This window comes from Mirounga angustirostris, unplaced genomic scaffold (genome assembly GCF_029215605.1).
Source record: "Mirounga angustirostris isolate CCGP_5_RB_7025 unplaced genomic scaffold, mMirAng1.0.hap1 SCAF_11, whole genome shotgun sequence".
Classification (NCBI taxonomy): domain Eukaryota; kingdom Metazoa; phylum Chordata; class Mammalia; order Carnivora; family Phocidae; genus Mirounga; species Mirounga angustirostris.
The window spans coordinates 110,258,226-110,278,037 of NW_026991719.1; the positions used below are offsets into that span (position 1 = coordinate 110,258,226).

The window sequence follows — 19,812 nt, forward strand, 5'->3', positions numbered from 1 at the left end:
CACTTCCTTTCCACCTCTTAAGGCAAGTGCTGCAGTCCATCTCCTATCATAGCTATTTGTTTTTTCCTTGTTAGACAGTAAATAGTTGAGGGCAAAGGCTGTGTCTTATTCACTGTTGTGTTCTACCTTCGCATAGGGCCTTGTACGTAATAGGTGGGAGGATGCCTGTACCAGGCACACACCTTTCTATAGCATTTATCACAGCATACCTTATCTGTTTGCTTCTTTGTCTCCCTTTTTAGACCATGAACTTGAGGTTAGGGATTGAGTTGATCTGTATCTCTTTTGTGTTTTGGAACTTAGTAGTTTCGCTGATGTTTATTGAATCAAATCGTTGAAATGAGTGCATAGATGAGTAAAAGGGCTGAGGGTCCCGTGCGGCTAAATGACTGCTTTGTCCAACCTTTTTTGATACCTGTTTGTATGGGATACAATGTTACAAGAACACGATCACTGTTTTCTCTAGGATTACAATTTAAGGTTGACACTGCAGGGAAAAATTAAAAGGATGAAACAGTGTAGTAACAGCATTGGATCGCAACAATGGAAATCCACCACGCCCCCGCCTCCCCCCCACCTTTTACAGGAAAAATAGCTACGTAGCGGGCATCTTTAAATTTTCATTGGTTTGTTAGGGCTTTTATTTATTTTTTTAAACCATTGGCTTTTAGTCTGTGAGCGTAGGAGAAAATAACAAAGGCTGACCCTTACACAGGGCATACTATGTGCCCAAGTGTTATTCTGTGATTTACATGTATTAACTCATTTCTCTTAGCAGCTCTATGAGATGGATACCATTGTGATCTCCATTTTGGACGTGCTGGAACTGAGGGACGGAGAGGTAATGCAACGTGCTCAAGGTCACAGAGCTAGAAGTGGGGGAGCTGGGATTCAAACCCAAGCAGTCAGGCTCCATACATCAAAGAGGAAAGCGCTCGATTAGCTGTCGCGTTTACCTGTGTTGAGTTACAAAGAAAAGCACTTATCTTTTTCTGATCATGATAATCTCCACATTTATAGAGGGCCTGTTATATGCCAGGGACGCTCATACACGCTTAACTTGCATTATCTCATTTCTTCTTCACAATAAACCCGTGAGATCTTATTTTTAATCCCCATCTTAAAGACAAAAAAATTTTTTCAGGTACGGGGATGAAAATGATTTGCCCGAGGATTGAAATCCAGGCCGACTGACTCCACTACGAGCTTCTCAGTCTTTCCTGGCAGTAAAATGAGAGAACGGAGGACCTCAAAGGGATGCCACGAGAGTACAATGAAATAATGGATGTGAAAAGGCCTCGGTGAACAAGTGCAAGGGATCAGGCCTACCCACTTGAATCACTATTGAAAACTGGCTACCCAGAGCCCCTGTCCAGTGGTTTCTAGTCCCAACCCTGCCCCTTCTCCGCCCGACCCACAGCGATATCTTTGAATCTCTTTCTCTATCTCCTCGGATCCGGCCCCCAAACACTTGGCTGAGCGGCGGACCGGAGAATAGAAGGTACGCGCGCGAGCAGGAGGCGGAGCCTGCCGCCCCGATCCGTACTGGGGGCGGCCTTCGCACATGCGCCATGGCTCTGCGGCTTCAGTTGCCCGGCCGTGCAGCCAATCGGGGCCCGCGGCGCGCTCGAGACGTATTAACGCCGTGTTGAGTCGTTGCGTGCGAGGGGGGCGACGTAAGGGCGCTCCGCGAGCCCGTCTCTCCTCGAATGAAAGGAAACAACCTCCGGCGACAGAGCCCCGCTCCCAGGCGCTGCCGGAGAACCGACACCGACTTCTTTCTCTTTCCCCGCATTGGCGCTTCTCCGCTGCCGTTCGCCTCTGGGCCCCGCCGGTGAGTCCCCACGGTAGCTTGGGGCCCCCCATTCTCTGCCCGGCGGGAGAAGACAAGGAGGATGGCGATGGCCAGGCCGCCGCCCCTGCCCGTTGTTAAGGGGGACTCTTGGTGGTCTCGCTTTATTGTCAAGGACCCCAGAAGCGCCGCTCGTTGAAGGCGCTTGGCAGGGAGGCTGCTGAGAAAAGTGCTTTGGAGGAGCTAAGGGAGAGGCTAGGCTTAAGCCTAGACTTCGGGGGAGGGGGCGCAGCATTTAGGGAGGAAAAAATACTGGGGATTTTTAGTCTTTGCCATCGCTTAGGACATATTTGGGAAGGAGGGAGACTCCCAGTTTGGGAAGCGTAAGAGGAAGAATGGTTAGGATGGCAAGAGGGTTAGCTTTACGGAACTCTGGGGTGGGGGGAATTAGGGGCGAAACTGAGATCTGAAACGAAGACTGTTTGAGGGCGAACTCCTGGGGAAGGAGGGTTAAAGAAAGTGGTGGGATAGCTTCCTGGATTCGGGAGGATTGGAAAAGGACGATTAGGGGACCCTGACTTGCCGACCGAAAGGACCTGCTAAAGTGTTTTAGAGGAAGATAGTTTTGCGAGTTTATCCAGCGCTTGATTAGAGGGAGGTCTTGGAGTCTAGTGTGTATTGAGGAATAAATAACGGGGAGAGGATCCGGTACGTTATGTGTACCATCCTTTATTATATGGACGAACAGCACGGCATTCTTTTGAAATTTGTTCGTTTCGATATCCTGCGTGGAAGTTGAAAAATCCTTTCTTTTTGAAAAACCTTTTGTTTTCATCGGCTTAGTACGTAATATCAGGTCTTATTCATACAGTTCAAATTCTTTCTTACCCTTGGGTTTGAAGCAACTGGAAAATTCCTTCAGTTTCCTTTTGAATAACCGCAAAAAGCAGTGCGAAACATGTAATAATATCGTGCAACCAAATTCAGGTGCCCTTCCGGTTCATCTCTTACTCGTTTATTTCTCTCCGCTGTAACTTTCCTGACAGAAATACTGCTTCTTTGGGGATCACGTTTATATATTCTGAACTGTATATTTCAGCTTGATTGCGTGCGGAATTGTTTGATCTTCCGGAACTGCAGTTTTTGTTTTGTTTTGTTTTGTTTTGTTTTTCTGTGAAAATGGTCTTTCAGATACCAGACATTGAATGAGCTCTCGACTGGGTTCTTGAATGCTCTCCTTGATGTTTCAGGTTATTTCTACCTTGGTGCTTTACAGCATCTTGTAAAATCAGGAACGCATTGATTGTTTCAGCCTAACTAATCGAGCTTTTATATTTTGCCAGACATTTAAATGATGTTTTTCACACCGATGCCTTTGCTTTTTTATTTCTGCTTTATAACATTATCCATAATGTTCTGTTTCTTTTAAGGAAAAGGTTTCATTGTTGGGCAAAAGCATCAAAGTTTGATCTCTGCATGCGCTGAAAAACCTTTTATACTGAAATTAAAAGGCCATAGAGCTGTGTGGATCATTATGAATCCCTTAATATTGGTCCTTGGAATGCCCTTATTTTCCCTAACTAGAGACCACAAATGAGACAGCATTAGATAAAAATCTGTATTTTTATGATAAAGACATTTTTGTTAGGAGTCATTGTTTCCATGATGTTCCCTACTTCATGTTTTACTAGAAGGCTGTAAAAAATTAGCAAGATATGCACAGATGCATTATTTGAATTTTAGTGGAAAAATCCATTTAGTCATTGTACATTGGGGAAAGTTTTTAATTGGTTTGGTGCACTTTTTTTGTGTTTCTGTTTGCTTTACCAATTTAAACTGATTAAGACACTAGAATATTTCTGAATGCAAAATAAAGCGTACCATTTTTCCTCTCTTAGATTTTTGGGTCTTTGATATCTGGAAAAGGAAATTCTCAAAATTAGGAGGAGAAATGTACCTGTTTATAAATTCAAAGAGGCAGAATTCAATACGGATAGAATTTGAGGGACACCATTTTCAGAATTAATTTCAAGAATAAAAAGTGCTTTTCTACTCTAGGACCTTTTTAAGATCTTAAACCGGTTTTATAGCGTAGGCTAGGATTGTACAGAAATTACACATTAAAGATGTCTGTACAGATAAGATTCGTAATGTGCCATCCTTTGAACTGGCCAAGGATGACCGGGAGAAATGCTGAATACATTACAGTGGTTTCAGAGTGCCTACTATTCATTGCATAGTAGTAAAGAAAGCTAATTTAGAACTCACATAGCAAATTTTGGCGCTATTTGTGAATTTTGGTGTTTTGCATGGTTAATTTTCAAGATTTTGGCAGCTATATTCTTGATAAAGCAACTGAACACATATTTGCCTGTACAAATGCAAACACACTTCCCCTTTTGTTTCTTTTGTTTCTCTGTTATGTCCTTTTTTTCTTTAATCCTAAAAGTATTTGCTGCCTGTTTTCAATCAGTTTCATGGTTTATAGCCAGTGCTATGAATACAGTACTGTTGTAAAGTATCGGATGCCATTTGGAAGACTGAGGTATTTAAAATTGTAGATAGCATTAAGAGTTTGTTAAACCCATCAACGCAGAGACTGCCAAGGCCTTTGAAGTTTTGTTTTTAAAAAACAAGATAAAGCAAAACAAAAACAACCCTAGGTCTAAATTGATAAAAAGACCTGTTTCTTTGTGGCTTCACCTTAAATTTTGATTCCGTGTCTGTATTTTTATGTTGTAAAACCCGGAATGGTTTGCAGCTATCACCTTGCTGGCATCCAGCTGCTACTGTTCTTGTTGGGGAGCAAGTGCTTCTCAGAAAGCTACGATGTAGTGTTCGTGAGTCCAATTTTCAACACGGTATCATGAAAATATTCAAGTATGTAGAAAAACAGGAAGAATTTCAGTAAATTTTAAGACAAAAATCGGAGATGTTATTGATTGTGATGTGTGTTGTAGCAACCTGGATCCTGAACTGCTTAGTTTGGTTGATTTGGGAAAACTACACAAGTCACATCACCGATTTTACACTTGTTCAGATTCTTAAGAATCCATGTTGAGATTGATGATGTAAATCTGAAACCTTCTATGTTAGAGCTTTTCTTCCCTTTTTTTGTTTGACTCCGCTACCTATAATTTGACTACATTTAAGGGTCATTCAGAAAAATTTTCCTTCCTTTTACATAATATTGCTAATTTAATGTGGAAGTTACTACATTTAGAACTCCACTGTCCATTTGTAACTTTAATTTGATAAGGAGGCTTCTGGAGTAAGCCTCAGAGTCAGATGATATAGTTTTTTAAAATAAATAATTGGTTCCTAAAGCATGCTTTTTTGAATAGACTGTTATAAGTTTAATTTTTCTTTACTCTAAAAAGGAATACAATAGCAAAAATTTGTTAAAGATGTATACATGATTTTTTTTTAAACTTAAAAATAATTCAGATTTAAAAAAAATGAATGTTTCAGAGTCATGGTTAAGTGCATTCGTTTGTCTTTTGTTGGTTTATCAATATGTGAACTTTAAGGAATTGTGCAATTTTAGAATTCTGTTCACTCTGGATATTGTGTCCTTCTCTTAGAAGTTTCTGCTCTGCTCTTAGATACATAATTCTTGGTCTCCTTGAAGAGGCATCTAGCTATACATGAAAAATAGTTTATATTAATTATGTCAGCAGATGGTTGTTTTAGTATCACACATTGTACATTTTTTATCGATCCACACAGAAATCGTTTTAATTATTTCACATATCCCCTAATTTGGGAGCAGTTTGATTTTCCTGAATTACTTCATTACCTTGTCTTTATGCATATGTTCATTTTTTTCATTACAGAGGCATCATAGGTTTTAATATTAATTTGTCTATACTAAATAGCCATTTTAAAATGCATACGTTAAAACTTAGGTTAAATATTAAACAACTTACATGACTGTGCAAACGGGTATTAAAGTGAAATTAACCATTTTGTTGCCCTTCTTATTCTCTGTAGCATTTCTTGAGGCTTAAAGTGGCATTCTAAAAGCAATTTAAAAATCATGTCAAGCTCAGTTGAACAGAAAAAGGGGCCTACAAGACAGCGCAAATGTGGCTTTTGTAAGTCAAATAGAGACAAGGAGTGTGGACAGTTGCTTATATCTGAAAACCAGAAGGTGGCAGCGCACCATAAGTGCATGGTAAGTATAGGCTGGCAACCGAGACACCGGAAACCCTGAGAATCCTGACAATGAATACTCCCAAATACGAAAAAACTCAGTTAAAATTTTAAACACATGGTTTCTCACTAATGCTATGCCATTTTTACTAGAAAATTTCCTTGTAAAGTTAACATCTTATTCACTGTTTCACTGCAATTTCTTTAAATGTGAACCTTAATTTCTTTTAAATGTAATTTATAGCTCTTTTCATCTGCTTTGGTATCATCACACTCTGATAACGAAAGTCTTGGTGGATTTTCTATTGAAGATGTCCAAAAGGAAATTAAAAGAGGCACGAAGCTGGTAAGTTGGTATTTCTGCCTCTTGAGAATAAAACTTATTTTAAGCTCATTAAGGAGGAAATTGCTTAGTTTACAGTGTTATTGCATTATTAACATTATGATTTTAAATTGCAGTCTTTCCCCCCCCCCCCCGCCCCCAAACCAGAAATTCCAAGGTTGGGCTTAACTTATTTACCACTCAACAGAAAAGGAGTGAATCAATATTTATATTATTCACTTTGTTTTCCTTTTCAAAAAGAATCAGAATCTTCTTGGAGGCTGTGTTGACTGAGAAAACAAGCAGTTTGCTTAATTTGAATGTATCATGTGTTGAAGTCTTCATTCAGGTGAATTTTCATAATTCAGATGTCTTTTCATCTTCCATCATAAAGTCATTGTGGTCATCATAAATGAAGATGACCGTACCCTTTCAGCAGGAAAATGTTAGCACTTGCAGTGTATGACTGTGGTTCAGCTATATAACCCAGCATTTATAACTTAGTATCACTTTGGATGGCTTTTACTGTTTGTGTGAAACTCTGCTACATTGAATGATCCTGTAATTGTCTTCTTCTAGCAACCAGGTTGGCAGGATACTATGTTGCTCTTTTGGAAAAGTGATATCCTCTCAGTTGGTATTTATGATCCATTATGGTTTACATTGAAACAACGTCTCTTCATTTGGTTATTATTTTTCTCCTTTGAACCCTTTACTGAAATTATATCTGCAAATGTGCCGTCAGTAGCTTCACTATTAAGTGCTCCATTATTTTAAAGATGGGTTGGGCAGAACATAAGTCTATGTTCTTAGGCACTGGATAATCTCATATTTCACAAAGAATCTGAGGAGCAGAACTAGGAACTATCATTTCGATGACCAGGAATAAACGATTTTTTAGAAGTTGTCAGTCTTGTAGTAGTAGGGAAAAAAAAGCAATATGAAGAAGTTCAAGGATTTGAGACTTGCTTTAGGATAGTCTAAAACCCTAGGATCAGTATTGGCGCAAATGGGAATTCAGAGGTCAGACAGTTTTTGTGGCAGTGAGACCTTAACTGAAAGTATTTATCTTCCCCCACCCCCAAAACTGTAGTAGTAATAGAATGCTTCGTGTTTTTTTTTTTTTAGTGTGATTTTTTATTTGGTGGTTTCAGATTTCCTCATGTTTTTAAGGCTTGCTGATTTTTGAGAAACAGAGCAGTATGTTTTTATTTCTTAGTCCTTAAAAACAAATTCAGATGTAAAGAAAGAATACTATTTACCTGAAAGTGGTTGTACTGTAAACCTTATTACCCCATTATTTATTCCTTGGCATTATGAATATGCCTGGAAAATGCTTCTACGTCCTGACTTGTTAGCATTTTTGTCACTTGGCATGACAGCTCTGGTCCGAACGGGAGCCGTTTTGGTCTCTAATGTTACTTACTATTAACAAATCCAAGGCCTAGTTTTACATGAAGCATGTACATCTGGCAGCATTGCTAAATCCAGTGGAGGTTTCATTTATTTGGACTTGTTTGTGAAGAGAGCACCAGAACTTTGTACAGGTTTCACTAATATAAATTGTTTTGATTAATTTTTAATGGTATGGTGCAGGGAGTTAATTTTTTCCCAAGTGTAGTGAGTTATAAAGAATTAAATTTGTCCCTTGATCTAGGGAGTGGAAGAACATCGGAGGTTCAGACCACAAGCTATAGTAAGTAACAGACTTGGATGTGAATCCTAGCTCTGTCACTAACTAGCTGGATGACCCTGGGCAAGTTATCTACTTCTCTGCGCCATGTTTCCCTCACCTGCTAAAAGGAGATAGTGACAGGACTTGTCTCACAGGGATATTGTGAGAATTAAAAGAGAGACTATACAGGACTTAGCATGGTGCCTAGCACGTGGTTAGGACTTGATAAATGATAGCACCCATTGTAGTTAGTGTTTATAAATAATAATATCCTGCTAATGGCATTGTAGGCTAGCGAAAAGCATGCTGGCTGGGAAAGTCATGAGGCTTGTTTTTTGTTTTTTGTTTTTTTTCCAATAACTCCACCACTGACACATTATGTAACTTTAGACAGGTTGTTAACTTATTTGTCTTTTCGCCAATGGTAAACAGATAATGCTGTATCACTGCTTACTAAACAGCAATGTTCCCGTGGCTAAACAGTTCTAAGAAAGATAGAGTTACCTTAGGAAAGATGTTTAAAAAGCTATTTTGAGGCTGTGGGCATCTAGTAGTAAGGAATAGGGTCACAAGGAGGGAACTCTTGAGCCTAGTACATAGTTTTGCTTCTTCTCCTTCTCCCAACTGTCAGAATTTAAATAAGTTACATAGGGGATAAGGCTAGAGTAGCATTCATATATTTAACTTTGATTTCTAGGTGAAAAATAGGTCATGAATACCTGTTGAAAATAAATAGGAGTGCTGGTTCCTGGGTGCTTTCAAGTCAGGTTCCAGCCTATACCTGGTGTTGGCTTAAGATAGGTGCTCACTCGCCCAACAGAAAAGTAAAGAGAAAAGAGTCTGGGGCTTGCAGTGAAAGTGTTTAGGTGACCAGATGGGTCAGAGTCTTGAGAGAGTGGGAGATCACAGAACAGGAGGTACAGGTATGTGGTTTCTGTGTTCTTACTGCCACCAGCAGTTTTCCAAGGTTTTCATGTCAGTCACAAAAATCAGGGGAGGAAAGCAATTCTGTATGAGCACATTCATCTCTTTTGCATTACTTTTCGGCACCAAGATGGACCAGGAAGAATGTGCCAGAGTACTAAGGATTTTATCATTTGAGTCTTTGTTTTTGCAGTTAAGACAGATATATATTTTTCCAGAATGGTTTCCAGTTCCTTTTGCAGCCATATGGAGACACCACATCTGTACCATCTACTCTTAATTCTCCAGCCATCGAGCCAAGAAATGCAAATTTCCAAGTAAAATTATATGAATCATCGTCCCCGTTTTCATTTTCTTTAAGGAGATACTTGGGAGGAGTACATTTGAAGAACATACTCTTTCTGGTTGAAGCTAGGTGGTGAAATCATTAAGAGTATCTACATCGGATAGTTACCGTTGGAATTGGTAACTGTGTCCGATGTATCACTCTGAGAACAGGAGTTCAGAAGGCCATTTAGTTCACCTTCCCCAACCCCTATGCAAGATTGCCTCCAAGCCATCCAACAAAACATTTTCATCTCTGCTATTCTTAAATATATCCCGAGGTTGTGATTCTACCCAAGCAACTTGAATCATGACCATAATTATATGACACTCTTCAGAATTGAGAAATTCATCCTTCTTTATAACTTAATTATCTCACTTAATTTAAGCTGTTTATTCTAGGTCTCTCTCCTTCCATTAAAGGAAGTATTTGGGTTTTTTCTTTATTAAAACTGGAAAATCTTTCATATACTTGATGAGTATCCACAGGTCACTCCTAAACTTTCCCCTTTTCTTTCTTTCTTTTCTTTTTTTTAAAGATTTTATTTATTTATTTGAGAGAGAGAGAATGAGAGACAGCATAAGAGGGAGGAGGGTCAGAGGGAAAAGCAGACTCCCTGCCGAGCAGGGAGCCCGATGCGGGACTCGATCCTGCGACTCCAGGATCATGACCTGAGCTGAAGGCAGTCGCTTAACCAACTGAGCCACCCAGGCGCCCCAAACTTTCCCCTTTTCAAACTAAATTTTACACGTTTAAAGAAAGCCTCTGAACATTTTTCCTGTTTTTTTTTTTTTTTTTCCCGATAGTAGAAATAGCTAACATTTATTGCACACTTAATATGTGGGCAAAGTACTTTAAATACATGATTCTTTATAATCCTGACAATCATAATGTGAGATGGGAGGTATTAATTCTCTCTTTATGGACGAGGAAGCTGAGGCCTGGAGAAGTAACCTGCCTAAGGTCCTATTACTACTAAGTGGCAGAGCTGCCATTTGACTTTAGGGCCAGTGAACTCCACAGCTAGAACTCTTGATCACCCCAGCTTATACTAGACTGCCTTTTAAGCTACCCAACCCAAAATCAGATTTTAAAAAATATAATTATTAGAGCTTAGTAGTTTTTTGAAAAATATGGAAATACTACTGGATTTCGGACATAATCAGACTCCTTTTAACATGTATTAATAGCACTGTTAGTTTTTAGGACAAAAATCTTATATACGTACTAGGTAAGAGTATTCTGATTCTTTGTTACCCTCAAGATATTTTTTGTGGCCTCTAAAAATGGAAAGACCAGTTTAACATGGTTCTAATGGAGTGTTTGGCACCCTAGAGAAATGGGGTATCTGATTTTGAGAGTTTATGATCTAAATATTGGGTATGCCATGAATCTGCATATATGACAATTCATAGGTACACCTTTTTCTGTGTGGGAGGAGCCTTGCCTATTTAGGTAAGTAAGACTGCTTCCTAGAAATGGCAACATTTAAAAAAGGGAGGGGGGAATGAGTCCAGGAAATAGGTTAACTACCAGAATGGGTCATTGAGACCGGCAGTAATGGATTCTAGTTAAGGTAGGATAATGGTAAGGTCTTTAAACCTTAGGCAGGAATTTCATCTTGGATAGGAGGGGATGGGGACAGGCAAAGCAGTTTTCAGGAGAAAAGGGATATACAGTAGTCATTGTGGAGAATGAAATATAATCAGGGCAGCATATTTGTCTGCTGTACGTAAATGTCCTGCAAGGGGGCATCTTAAAACTCAACCTGTCTAAGCCATTATTCATCATCTTCCCTGCCCGGAACCCCGATTCTCTTTCTGAATCCGTTACCTTCAACTCTTCTTACACATCTGTCACATTGGTTCTCCTTTGGGATGTCTCTGCTGACTTTTCTTTCGTAATGTTACCCTGTACGCAGTCCTCCTTTCCCATCCTTCCAACATACTGCTGCTAATTGCTGGATCTCTACTTCCCTGACTTCGAACTTGCACTGACGCCTTCGTGATACAAAATCATACCCAGAGGCCTCAGCCTGTCCTTCAGAAGTCATAACTCACCTTGTCCATTCTTGATCTCATTCTCTGTCCTCTTGGCTTCCCAAACATCTGTTTGTCCCCACTGCTGTGCACATACTGATATTATTCATCCTAGCTGTTTCCTAGCTGCCTCTCAGTTCTGTTTTTAAGTTCGGCTCAAACTTCACCTCTGTCATAGAGTTTAACATGATATGCCTGGTATTTGTTACATGTGTGCAAGCCTTTCTTCCCCACTATATTCTGGTCTCTGGGAGGGTGGAGACTCTTCTCTTGGCCTAGCATAGGATTAAGTGGGGATAATGCATGGAAGACACTTTGCACAGTACTTGATGTCTCATTCATGCTCAATAGCGTTCTAATCAATAGGTGGGCACTCATTAATTGTTGGATTGTTGGAGAAGAGCTTCAGTTGGATAATAGTGTGAAACCTTAATAATGGGCTAGGTGTAGATTGGCCAGGGAAGTAATGGTAGAGCGTAAAATTCCTCTTTTTTGGTTAATCAGTGCTCTAGTGTGGTTTGCAGCTCTAGCGGTTTGAAAAGGAAGGAGAGAAATCTAGTGGGAAAAAATCCAGGTGGTTGTTTGTTCAGGATGGTGGAGAGCTGTGTATGCCTCACCCAGGAGGGTTTGCATGTTTCTTCAACATTCCCTGGCCCAGTGTGGTGTTATTTTTGTTGTTTCCCTGGGCATGGTATTTGTCAAGCCCTCGCCCTAGAATCTAGAATTCCTCTCTCTGTCCATTTATCGGTTATTTAATTTAGTGCCTACTTTGTCCCAAGCACAAGGCGAGACACCTCGGTGGCAGTGCCACTGTGAATACATACAGTTTAGCCTTAGGAGTATGTAGAGAATGCCACTGGAGAGCTGGGATGGAGGAGCATCAGTAATTCTATTGGGGAAGTCAGAAGGCTTCACAGAAAGTGACGTTTGAAATGTGTTCCAGTGGGAAAGTGATGTCGTAGAAGTCAGAGGGGGGAGAGTTTCAAGGAGGAGGAAGTGGGCAAAAATACTAGGTAAGTATTAAATGCCAGTGCTATTTTAAAGTAGAGTGAATGGCTCATTTAGCATTCAGTAAGGACAAAACGGAGTGCCCACAGTGCATAGAATGCTACGGCTGTTCACTGCATACAGAGAAGCAGAAGATACCAGGTGATCGGTCAGTGGTGCTACTAAATCCTTAGAGCAGTGGTCCTTACCCAACTATGAAATCTGAAGGGGAGTGAGCAGGGGAGTGCAGGCGTGTATCTTTTGAAAAAGGTTCCCAAATAATTTTTTTAAAAGATTTTATTTGAGAGAGAGAGAGAGAGAGAGAGAGAGCACCAGTGTGGGGGGAGGGGCAGAGGGAGAGGGAGAAGCACATCTCTGCTGCGCAGGGAGCCTGACAACACAGGGGCTCAATCCCAGGACTCTGGGATCATGACCTGAGCCAAAGGCAGATGCTTAACCAAGAGCCACCCAGGCGCCCGTGCTCCCCCCACCCCCCGCCAGTGATTTTTGATGAACACTCTTGGTTATGGACCAAGAGTGCCTTAGGAGAGGGGTCGGCAAACTTTGTGTCCAGGGCCAGATTATAAATATTTAAGGACTTGCCAGCTATATTGTCTCAGTTGCAGTCACAGACAATACACAAAGAAATGAGAATGTCTGTGTTCCAATAAAACTTTATTTTCAGAAATGGCTGGTGGGCTGGATTGGACTTGCAGGACCCTGCCTTAGGGTATTTTTGTGGAAAAACAGGTAAATTCTTCCTGCAGATTTGTTCACTGGCCTCATTGTCATCTGTGTAACTAAGTGTAAATCCATCATGAGTGTATTCATCTATATGTGTATTTTTTTATAAAGCTCAGATTATGGCATGCAGATTAATTTTAATGTGTGCAAATATTTTACCTGTCATTTATATTAAAATGAATTTTGCTTTACTTTGGAGGTGATTAAGGAGAATGAATGTAAGGCGAAAGAGAAACTTCAAGTCCAGTGATGGAGAAAATCAGGTCTTTGACTATTACTGAATAAGTTAATTTTTTTTCCTTTGCCTTCATTAAATACTTCTTTGTAATTAGGAATAATGTAAATTTATGTCATTATATAACTAGTTCTCATTTATTTGTGCTAATGGAGGAGAACCCAAACCAGTAATGTAAAATAATCTATGTCTGGTTTGGGGGTATATCTTGGTACTTACTTGAGCATGGATGTGTATTTGACGTTCTTCACTGATTAAGAATAGCAGGCAGCATGTTTAGAGTTTAGAGTACCCTCAGCCTGAGAGACCTACACCTGAGAACAGCCTGAACCTATCGATCTGAGCTCAGAAAAACTCTGAATGTTTTCAGGTGAAAAAAAAAAAACCTTGAAAAGCTACAATAAGAGAATTTAAATTGCTCATCAGTGATGACTCATAAAGTATGAGTATGGAGTATGTGGTATTCAGAGCAAGGTCAGGGGACTAGGTTAAGGACGAACTTGATAGGCTTACTTAGTTCATGGCCCTCCAGTTCTAAAAAGATTTCTGAACTGATTTGTTCAGTAACTGCTTAGATTTAGTCTGTTACTCTAGTAAAAACAAGTACTTTTCAGTGGCCCTGTTTTTTAGAAACACTTGGAATTTAAGGTCCTAACCTATCAGGTGTGTGCTTTTCTGATGACTTTGATGGCTTTCAGATGTCATTTTTGCTTACTAGCTTTCCATTTAGACCCAATTATTATATAAAGTTTATTATTATTAATAATGTGAAATTTGTGCTTTTATAAGACACTCTTCAAAATGCTGAACTGTTTTTTTTTTAATTGTAGCCCTAGCATAAACCAGAAACAGTCCTGAGTTCATGTTCCACCCTACCATGCAGTGCTGTTTTTAGGATTTTTTTTTGAAGATTTTATTTATTTATTTGATAGAGAGAGAGTGCGCGTGCGCACAGAGGGAGAGGGAGAAGCAGACTCCTCCTGGATCAGGGAGCCCGACGTGGGGTTCGATCCCAGGACCCTGAGATCATGACCTGAGCCAAAGGCAGACACTTAACCACCTGAGCCACCCAGGCACCCCATAGGAGTTTTTAAAAAAGATTTATTTATTTTTAGAGACAGTGAGTGAGAGCAGGAGGAGGGGCAGAAGGAGAGGGAGAGAATCTCAAGCAGACTCTGCACTGAGCATGGAGCCTGATGTGGGGCTCAATCCCAGGACCCTGAGATCATGACCTGGGCTGAAATGAAGGGTTGGTCGCTCAACTATCTGAGCTACCCAGGCACCTCTCTTCTTAGGAATTTTTAACCTGTAAATCAGACAGCTGTCACTTAACCAGATAATTCAGAGGTCACTCTGAGCTTTCTAACCATGTTGGATAGGTGTCACTTATTCCTGTAAGTAAAGCAATGAACCTGGAGTTTAGGAGCATTTTTTTAGGCAGCTCTGAAAACTTACCCCAACTGCCTTGTCCCGCATTCTGGTTTTTACTGGAGGCAGTGTTACCTGTTATTGAAAACAACAGACACCAGTGTAAGGTGGACTGCCCTCACTTTATTTTTGTCTCATGTCTCCTGTGCAGATACCCTAGGTACCCTGTTCCCAACTCAAGTGCTTTTGGCATGTTTTCTTTGCCTACAGACTCAAGAATATGGCCTCATTTGAGCCTCTCTTGCATTGTCGTACGTTTATAGCTCTTTTCTTGGAGCAGATGTCTTGAGAGTAGTAACTACTTGGCTGTGAGGATTTATATCTATCCAGTGGTGGTCAGTCACTGATACACATGGTCCATACATAGCAGTTAAGCTGTGCAAAGCTAAGTCTTAGCAAGCCCTTTGTCCCTTGGTTCCCTATGACTCTGTCTAGCCATCAGACTCTAGCTTTTCCCCCAAAAGCCATCCCTTTCTGCCTATCCTAGAAGTTGGGAATCTCATTTTAGTTTTACTTTGTGTCTATCTGTGCCCTTGGCTGAGTTTTCCCTGAGCTTTACCCATAGCTACTGAGAAAGCAGTATTTCTCCTTTTATTCCTTAGGACTTCTTCCTTTTACAAACTGAATTTCAGCCCTGGCTTGGTTCAGTTGACTGAGGAGCAGGTACGTGCCAGCCTCTGGCTCCCACAGGACTTTAGCTAAGTCATAGTCCTTTCGGTTCCCTTTGTCGGCTCTTAAGTGTGACTTAGTTCCTCTTTAATCTGTGGGTCAGTCCCTTGAGACTCAGTTTGTCAGGTACAGCTTAAAGTTAACATAGGATAGCTTCACAGATTTTAGAATGGTGGTTACCACAGACAGGCAGGGAGGGTGCGGAGATGTTGGTTAAAGGATACAAAGTTGCATTTCACTAACGTTAAAATATTGTGCCATACATCCTAAATATATATAACTCTTAGCAAAAAAAAAAAAAATTTAAAGTTAGTATAGCTTCTAACCATACTATAAAGATGACGTGCAAACATCTGTACTAGGATGGGGCCTTTTTTTTCCAGTCTCCCCATTTCAGAAGAGGTGATTGAGTTTTGAGGCTTACTAGGTCTACTAGGTAGCAAACTGAAGAGAGGAGGAAAAATAAAAGAAAAATCATTATCATCAATTTTCACCTCTACTTAAAGAACTTGAAATCAGGGTATGAACAGGATAAGCTGACAGTTGACATTTATACTTCTTTTGGGGGCAGGAAATTAGCCCTCAACAGAATATTTGCTGTGTGGGATAGACATTTTTGCAGGGGGGAGAGGTCCGCAGTTAGTTCACCATGTTCCTGTCAGGTTAACTTTCATTTTCCCACATTTGAAAGAGTCACGGGTAGTGCAAACTTGATGTTAAATGACAGCTGACAGTCCTTCTGCTAGGAGCCCAGTAGGGACTGTGACAAATTTGAGGGCAAATGTTTTATGTAAAGAGAAATACAGGATAACATTATTTGGGTCCAACCAACTGCAGCCTTGCTGTGTCGGGGATCCCATTTTCCTAGGACTCTACTTCTTTCAAGAGAGGTCGTCTTTGTTTTATTTCCCATAACTTTTTTTTTTTTTTTTTAAGGAAAGTGTACAGCCACCTATCTGGTTTTCCAACTTCTCTAATTTTTCTTTTTCTGTCTTGATTCTCAACCTTGTATCTCACAGGGCTAATCTTTTCCTCCCAAATATTCTCACCTCTCTTCATTCTGTGCCCCTTCAGCTGGATTGTTCTTCTCAATATTACCTTTCCAAATTCTAGATCAGACTCTTCAAATTTGTAGACACGCTTGAAGATTATTATGTTAAATCTGTAGGTATTAGAACATGAATGAGAAAAAATATACCGGAAAATATTAAAATCTTCAATAACAGTAAGCTTAAAGTGAACACATTTATCAAGCACTGCTTTGTAAAGCACAGTGTCAGTCTTCCAAAAAACTCAAGTCTAGAAACAACTGATGGATAAAATCTGTACATTTATGAGCATAATTAGCCATACAAGGAAGTAAAATGGTAAGAACCAAAATGAATACTGTATCTTAAGTCCCACAGGAGTTCAGGGATAAAAGAATTATTTAGGGGTTGGGGGGTATAGTATAGCAGACTTCAAGATAACAGTTACGTTTCCATTTTGTGTTCATAGGTACATAAGCATGTTTAAATTGTATATTTAGTTTTATTATGGGTACTTTTTGCTATTAGCATCTTGCCAGAATTTCATATACAAGTGGGTATTTCGGCTTTTATATGAATGCTGCTTAAAATAGATCCAGTAAATTCTAATTGAGAAAAATTCCTACTGCTAACCTTAAGAAGAATTTTCCACTCTTTGAAACCATTTTTATTGGAATATCTTCTTCCTTTCTTCCTTGAGGAACTGACAAAAGTGAGAATGAGCTTTTTCTCACTTAAAAATTTTTATCTGTCCTAAATTGCTGTAGTTAACTCATGATACTTTGGGCAGATTTAAATTAAGAACCAGCAAAGAGGGGCACCTGGGTGGCTCAGTCGGTTAAGCGACTGCCTTCGGCTCAGGTCATGATCCTGGAGTCCCTGGATCGAGTCCCGCATCGGGCTCCCTGCTCGGCGGGGAGTCTGCTTCTCCCTCTGACCCTCCCCCCTCTCATGCTCACTCTATCTCATTCTCTCTCTCAAATAAATAAATAAAATCTTAAAAAAAAAATAAATAAGAACCAGCAAAGACAAATTTTGATATATTTTGGACATTTGGTTTCCTTCTTATTCTCAATAAACTGATAGATGGATATTAAAAGCATTTGCTAGTGTATTCCCCCCAAAATAATTTTTTGTATGTGAAAGTATTTTTGCCCATTGTAGAAAAATCAGAAAATACAGGAAATTGTAAAGAAAACCAACCACCTAGTGACAGCCCCTCAGCATCTTGCTGTACCTACTTCCTCCCATTTTCAAAGAACTTATAAACATAATTGTGATCATAATTAACATAGTTTTGTATCCTGCTTATTCTTCATTTAGTATTATACATAAACATTTTCCCATGCCATTAAGTTTTCTTTGGAGAGTGGCTATAGAATATTTCTAAATATGGGTGTGCTATAATTCAAAGATTTTTCAGTTGTTTTCCATGAGTGGTTTTACATTTTGGACTATTGTAAACAATTCTGCAATGAAGATGATATGTATATAAATCATTTGAATCTCATTGTTTTAGACTAGATTAATAGTAAAGTTAGTGGATCAGGAAATAAGAACTTTTTAATTTATTTAATTAATTTATTTATTTTAAAGATTTTATTTATTTATTTGACAGAGAGAGACACAGCAAGAGAGGGAACACAAGCAGGGGGAGTGGGAGAGGGAGAAGCAGGCTTCCCACCCAGCAGAGAGCCCGATGTGGGGCTTGATCCCAGGACCCTGGGATCATGACCTGAGCCGAAGGCAGACGCTTAACGACTGAGCCACCCAGGCGCCCCAATAAGAACTTTTTTAAAAGCTCTTTGATAAATAAGGCAAGCTGCTATCCAGAGTACAGTGATTTCCAGCAGGATATGAGAGGACCCATCTCACTGTATTTTTGCCAGTGTTGAGCCAAGTACAGTATTTTTAATAGTCCCTCCCCTCTCATTTTTGCTTGCTAATTGAATTCAAATTTTTTTTTTCAAAATATACCTGTGCAAATCCATTTTTGATGAAATTTCAAGATGAACTACTTGCAGTAGAGTTCTTCAAGAGGTGGGGTAATGTTCAACTTGTTAAGATAAAAAAAACAGGTTGTAAAATAGTATGTACAGAATTACATAGAAAAATACTTGCATGTAAACATTGTGACATACTGTAAGTGCATTTCTGCTTGGTAAGCATGAGTTGTTTTTTTAATTTCCTTTTTGCCCTTGTGTTTTCCAAAATTTCTATAGTAAGTGTGTTTTTTGATGAAAGATATAATTTGCTAAAATGATAAAACTTCATAATTAAGCTGTAGTATGAATGCTCACCTTCTCAAGAATTTACAAGCCACCCAAAGGTATTTAACAGCTTTTCCTGCTTGATAATTTGGCACAATATTTCTTTTTACAGTAATACTTTGAGGTTTCTGTATTTAAGGAAATGGAGTATTTCCCTAGTATTAATAATGGGCACTGGCCCTCGTGTTTTCTGGGATGTACCTGTATTGAGAATGTTTCTGACTTAGGAGTATTTCTTAAATGACAGTTTGAATGAGAGGTTGTTTGACTTGCTTAGAGAAGTGTAAGGAATTTTATTGGAATTTATATTAGCTTCTCAGTATACCCACATTGCTCAGGGGCCAAGTAATCCAAAAGTTAGGATGGTAAGTGTTCTTTATGTTAAAATTAATAGAGGAATGAGAAGAGTTCCGAATGAGGTATCTAGCAACCAAGAAACAGTTTTTAAGATTTACCTTACAGTGAATTTATTTTGGCATGGCATCTATAGCTTAGGAGGATAGCCTCCTTAAAAGTCCACTCAGTACCGTATACTATGATATGTTAATCAAAACCACTAACAGTTATTGTTATGTGCTTTTTTGTTTGAAGAGCTTTTTCCTACATTGAGAGCATAAGCTAAACAGTAGGAATTATCTAATAAAGTCAGAAGGTAAATTACATTAAAATCTGTTTAGAGTCCATTCTTCTATTTGCCTGAATTCATAATACAAGAGGTAAGTAACATAGATTAAATTAAAATAGATGAGCATATTTTCACAAATTGACATCACAAAATATTTTTAGAGCTTGAGATATTTAAAAATCTACTCAATTTTTTATCCTTCTTCCCTCACTTGAAGTTGATTTTACCAAGTTCCCCAATAGTATGTGAGGTTTTGTTTTGTTTTTTTGTTTTGTTTTGTTTTGTTTTTTTCCGATTTTCATTAAGTGGAAGTGTGAAGGAAAAATTTTTTCTGGTATGAGACATTTTCCACAGTTACCCATTTCCAGGAAAATCTGGATTGTGAAAAGGTCTAAGTTATATACAGCTTACATTCCTGATTTGTAACATTTCAGATTTTCTCTTGACCACAGTGAAACAATAGACATTAATAATATTCCATTAATTTTGTCAGTGTTTAATCTGGGGGAAAAAAATACCCCTAGTAGAATTTTATTCACATTATTTCTAGGCGAGAGAACAAAAGTAGCATTATTAGTTACAAAACTTTTCAAT

At 39.1% G+C, this 19,812-nt stretch overlaps 1 protein-coding gene across 3 annotated transcripts in view; it reads left to right on the plus strand.

Moving 5' to 3' along the window:
- Positions 1–1,645: 1,645 nt before the first annotated feature.
- The window catches only part of PHF6 (PHD finger protein 6), a 47,552-nt gene continuing 29,385 nt past the window's right edge, over positions 1,646–19,812 (plus strand). Inside the window, exons 1-3 of one of the 3 annotated variants that reach the window (XM_045882731.3) lie at positions 1,647–1,834; positions 5,786–5,969; positions 6,192–6,293. In XM_045882731.3, coding sequence (XP_045738687.1) covers positions 5,832–5,969; positions 6,192–6,293 — 240 coding nt within the window. In that variant the 5' untranslated portion in view covers positions 1,647–1,834; positions 5,786–5,831. Of the gene's footprint in view, positions 1,835–5,785; positions 5,970–6,191; positions 6,294–19,812 lie in introns of all 3 variants that reach the window. The other 2 variants (XM_045882749.3, XM_045882765.3) reach the window with 2 other exon arrangements.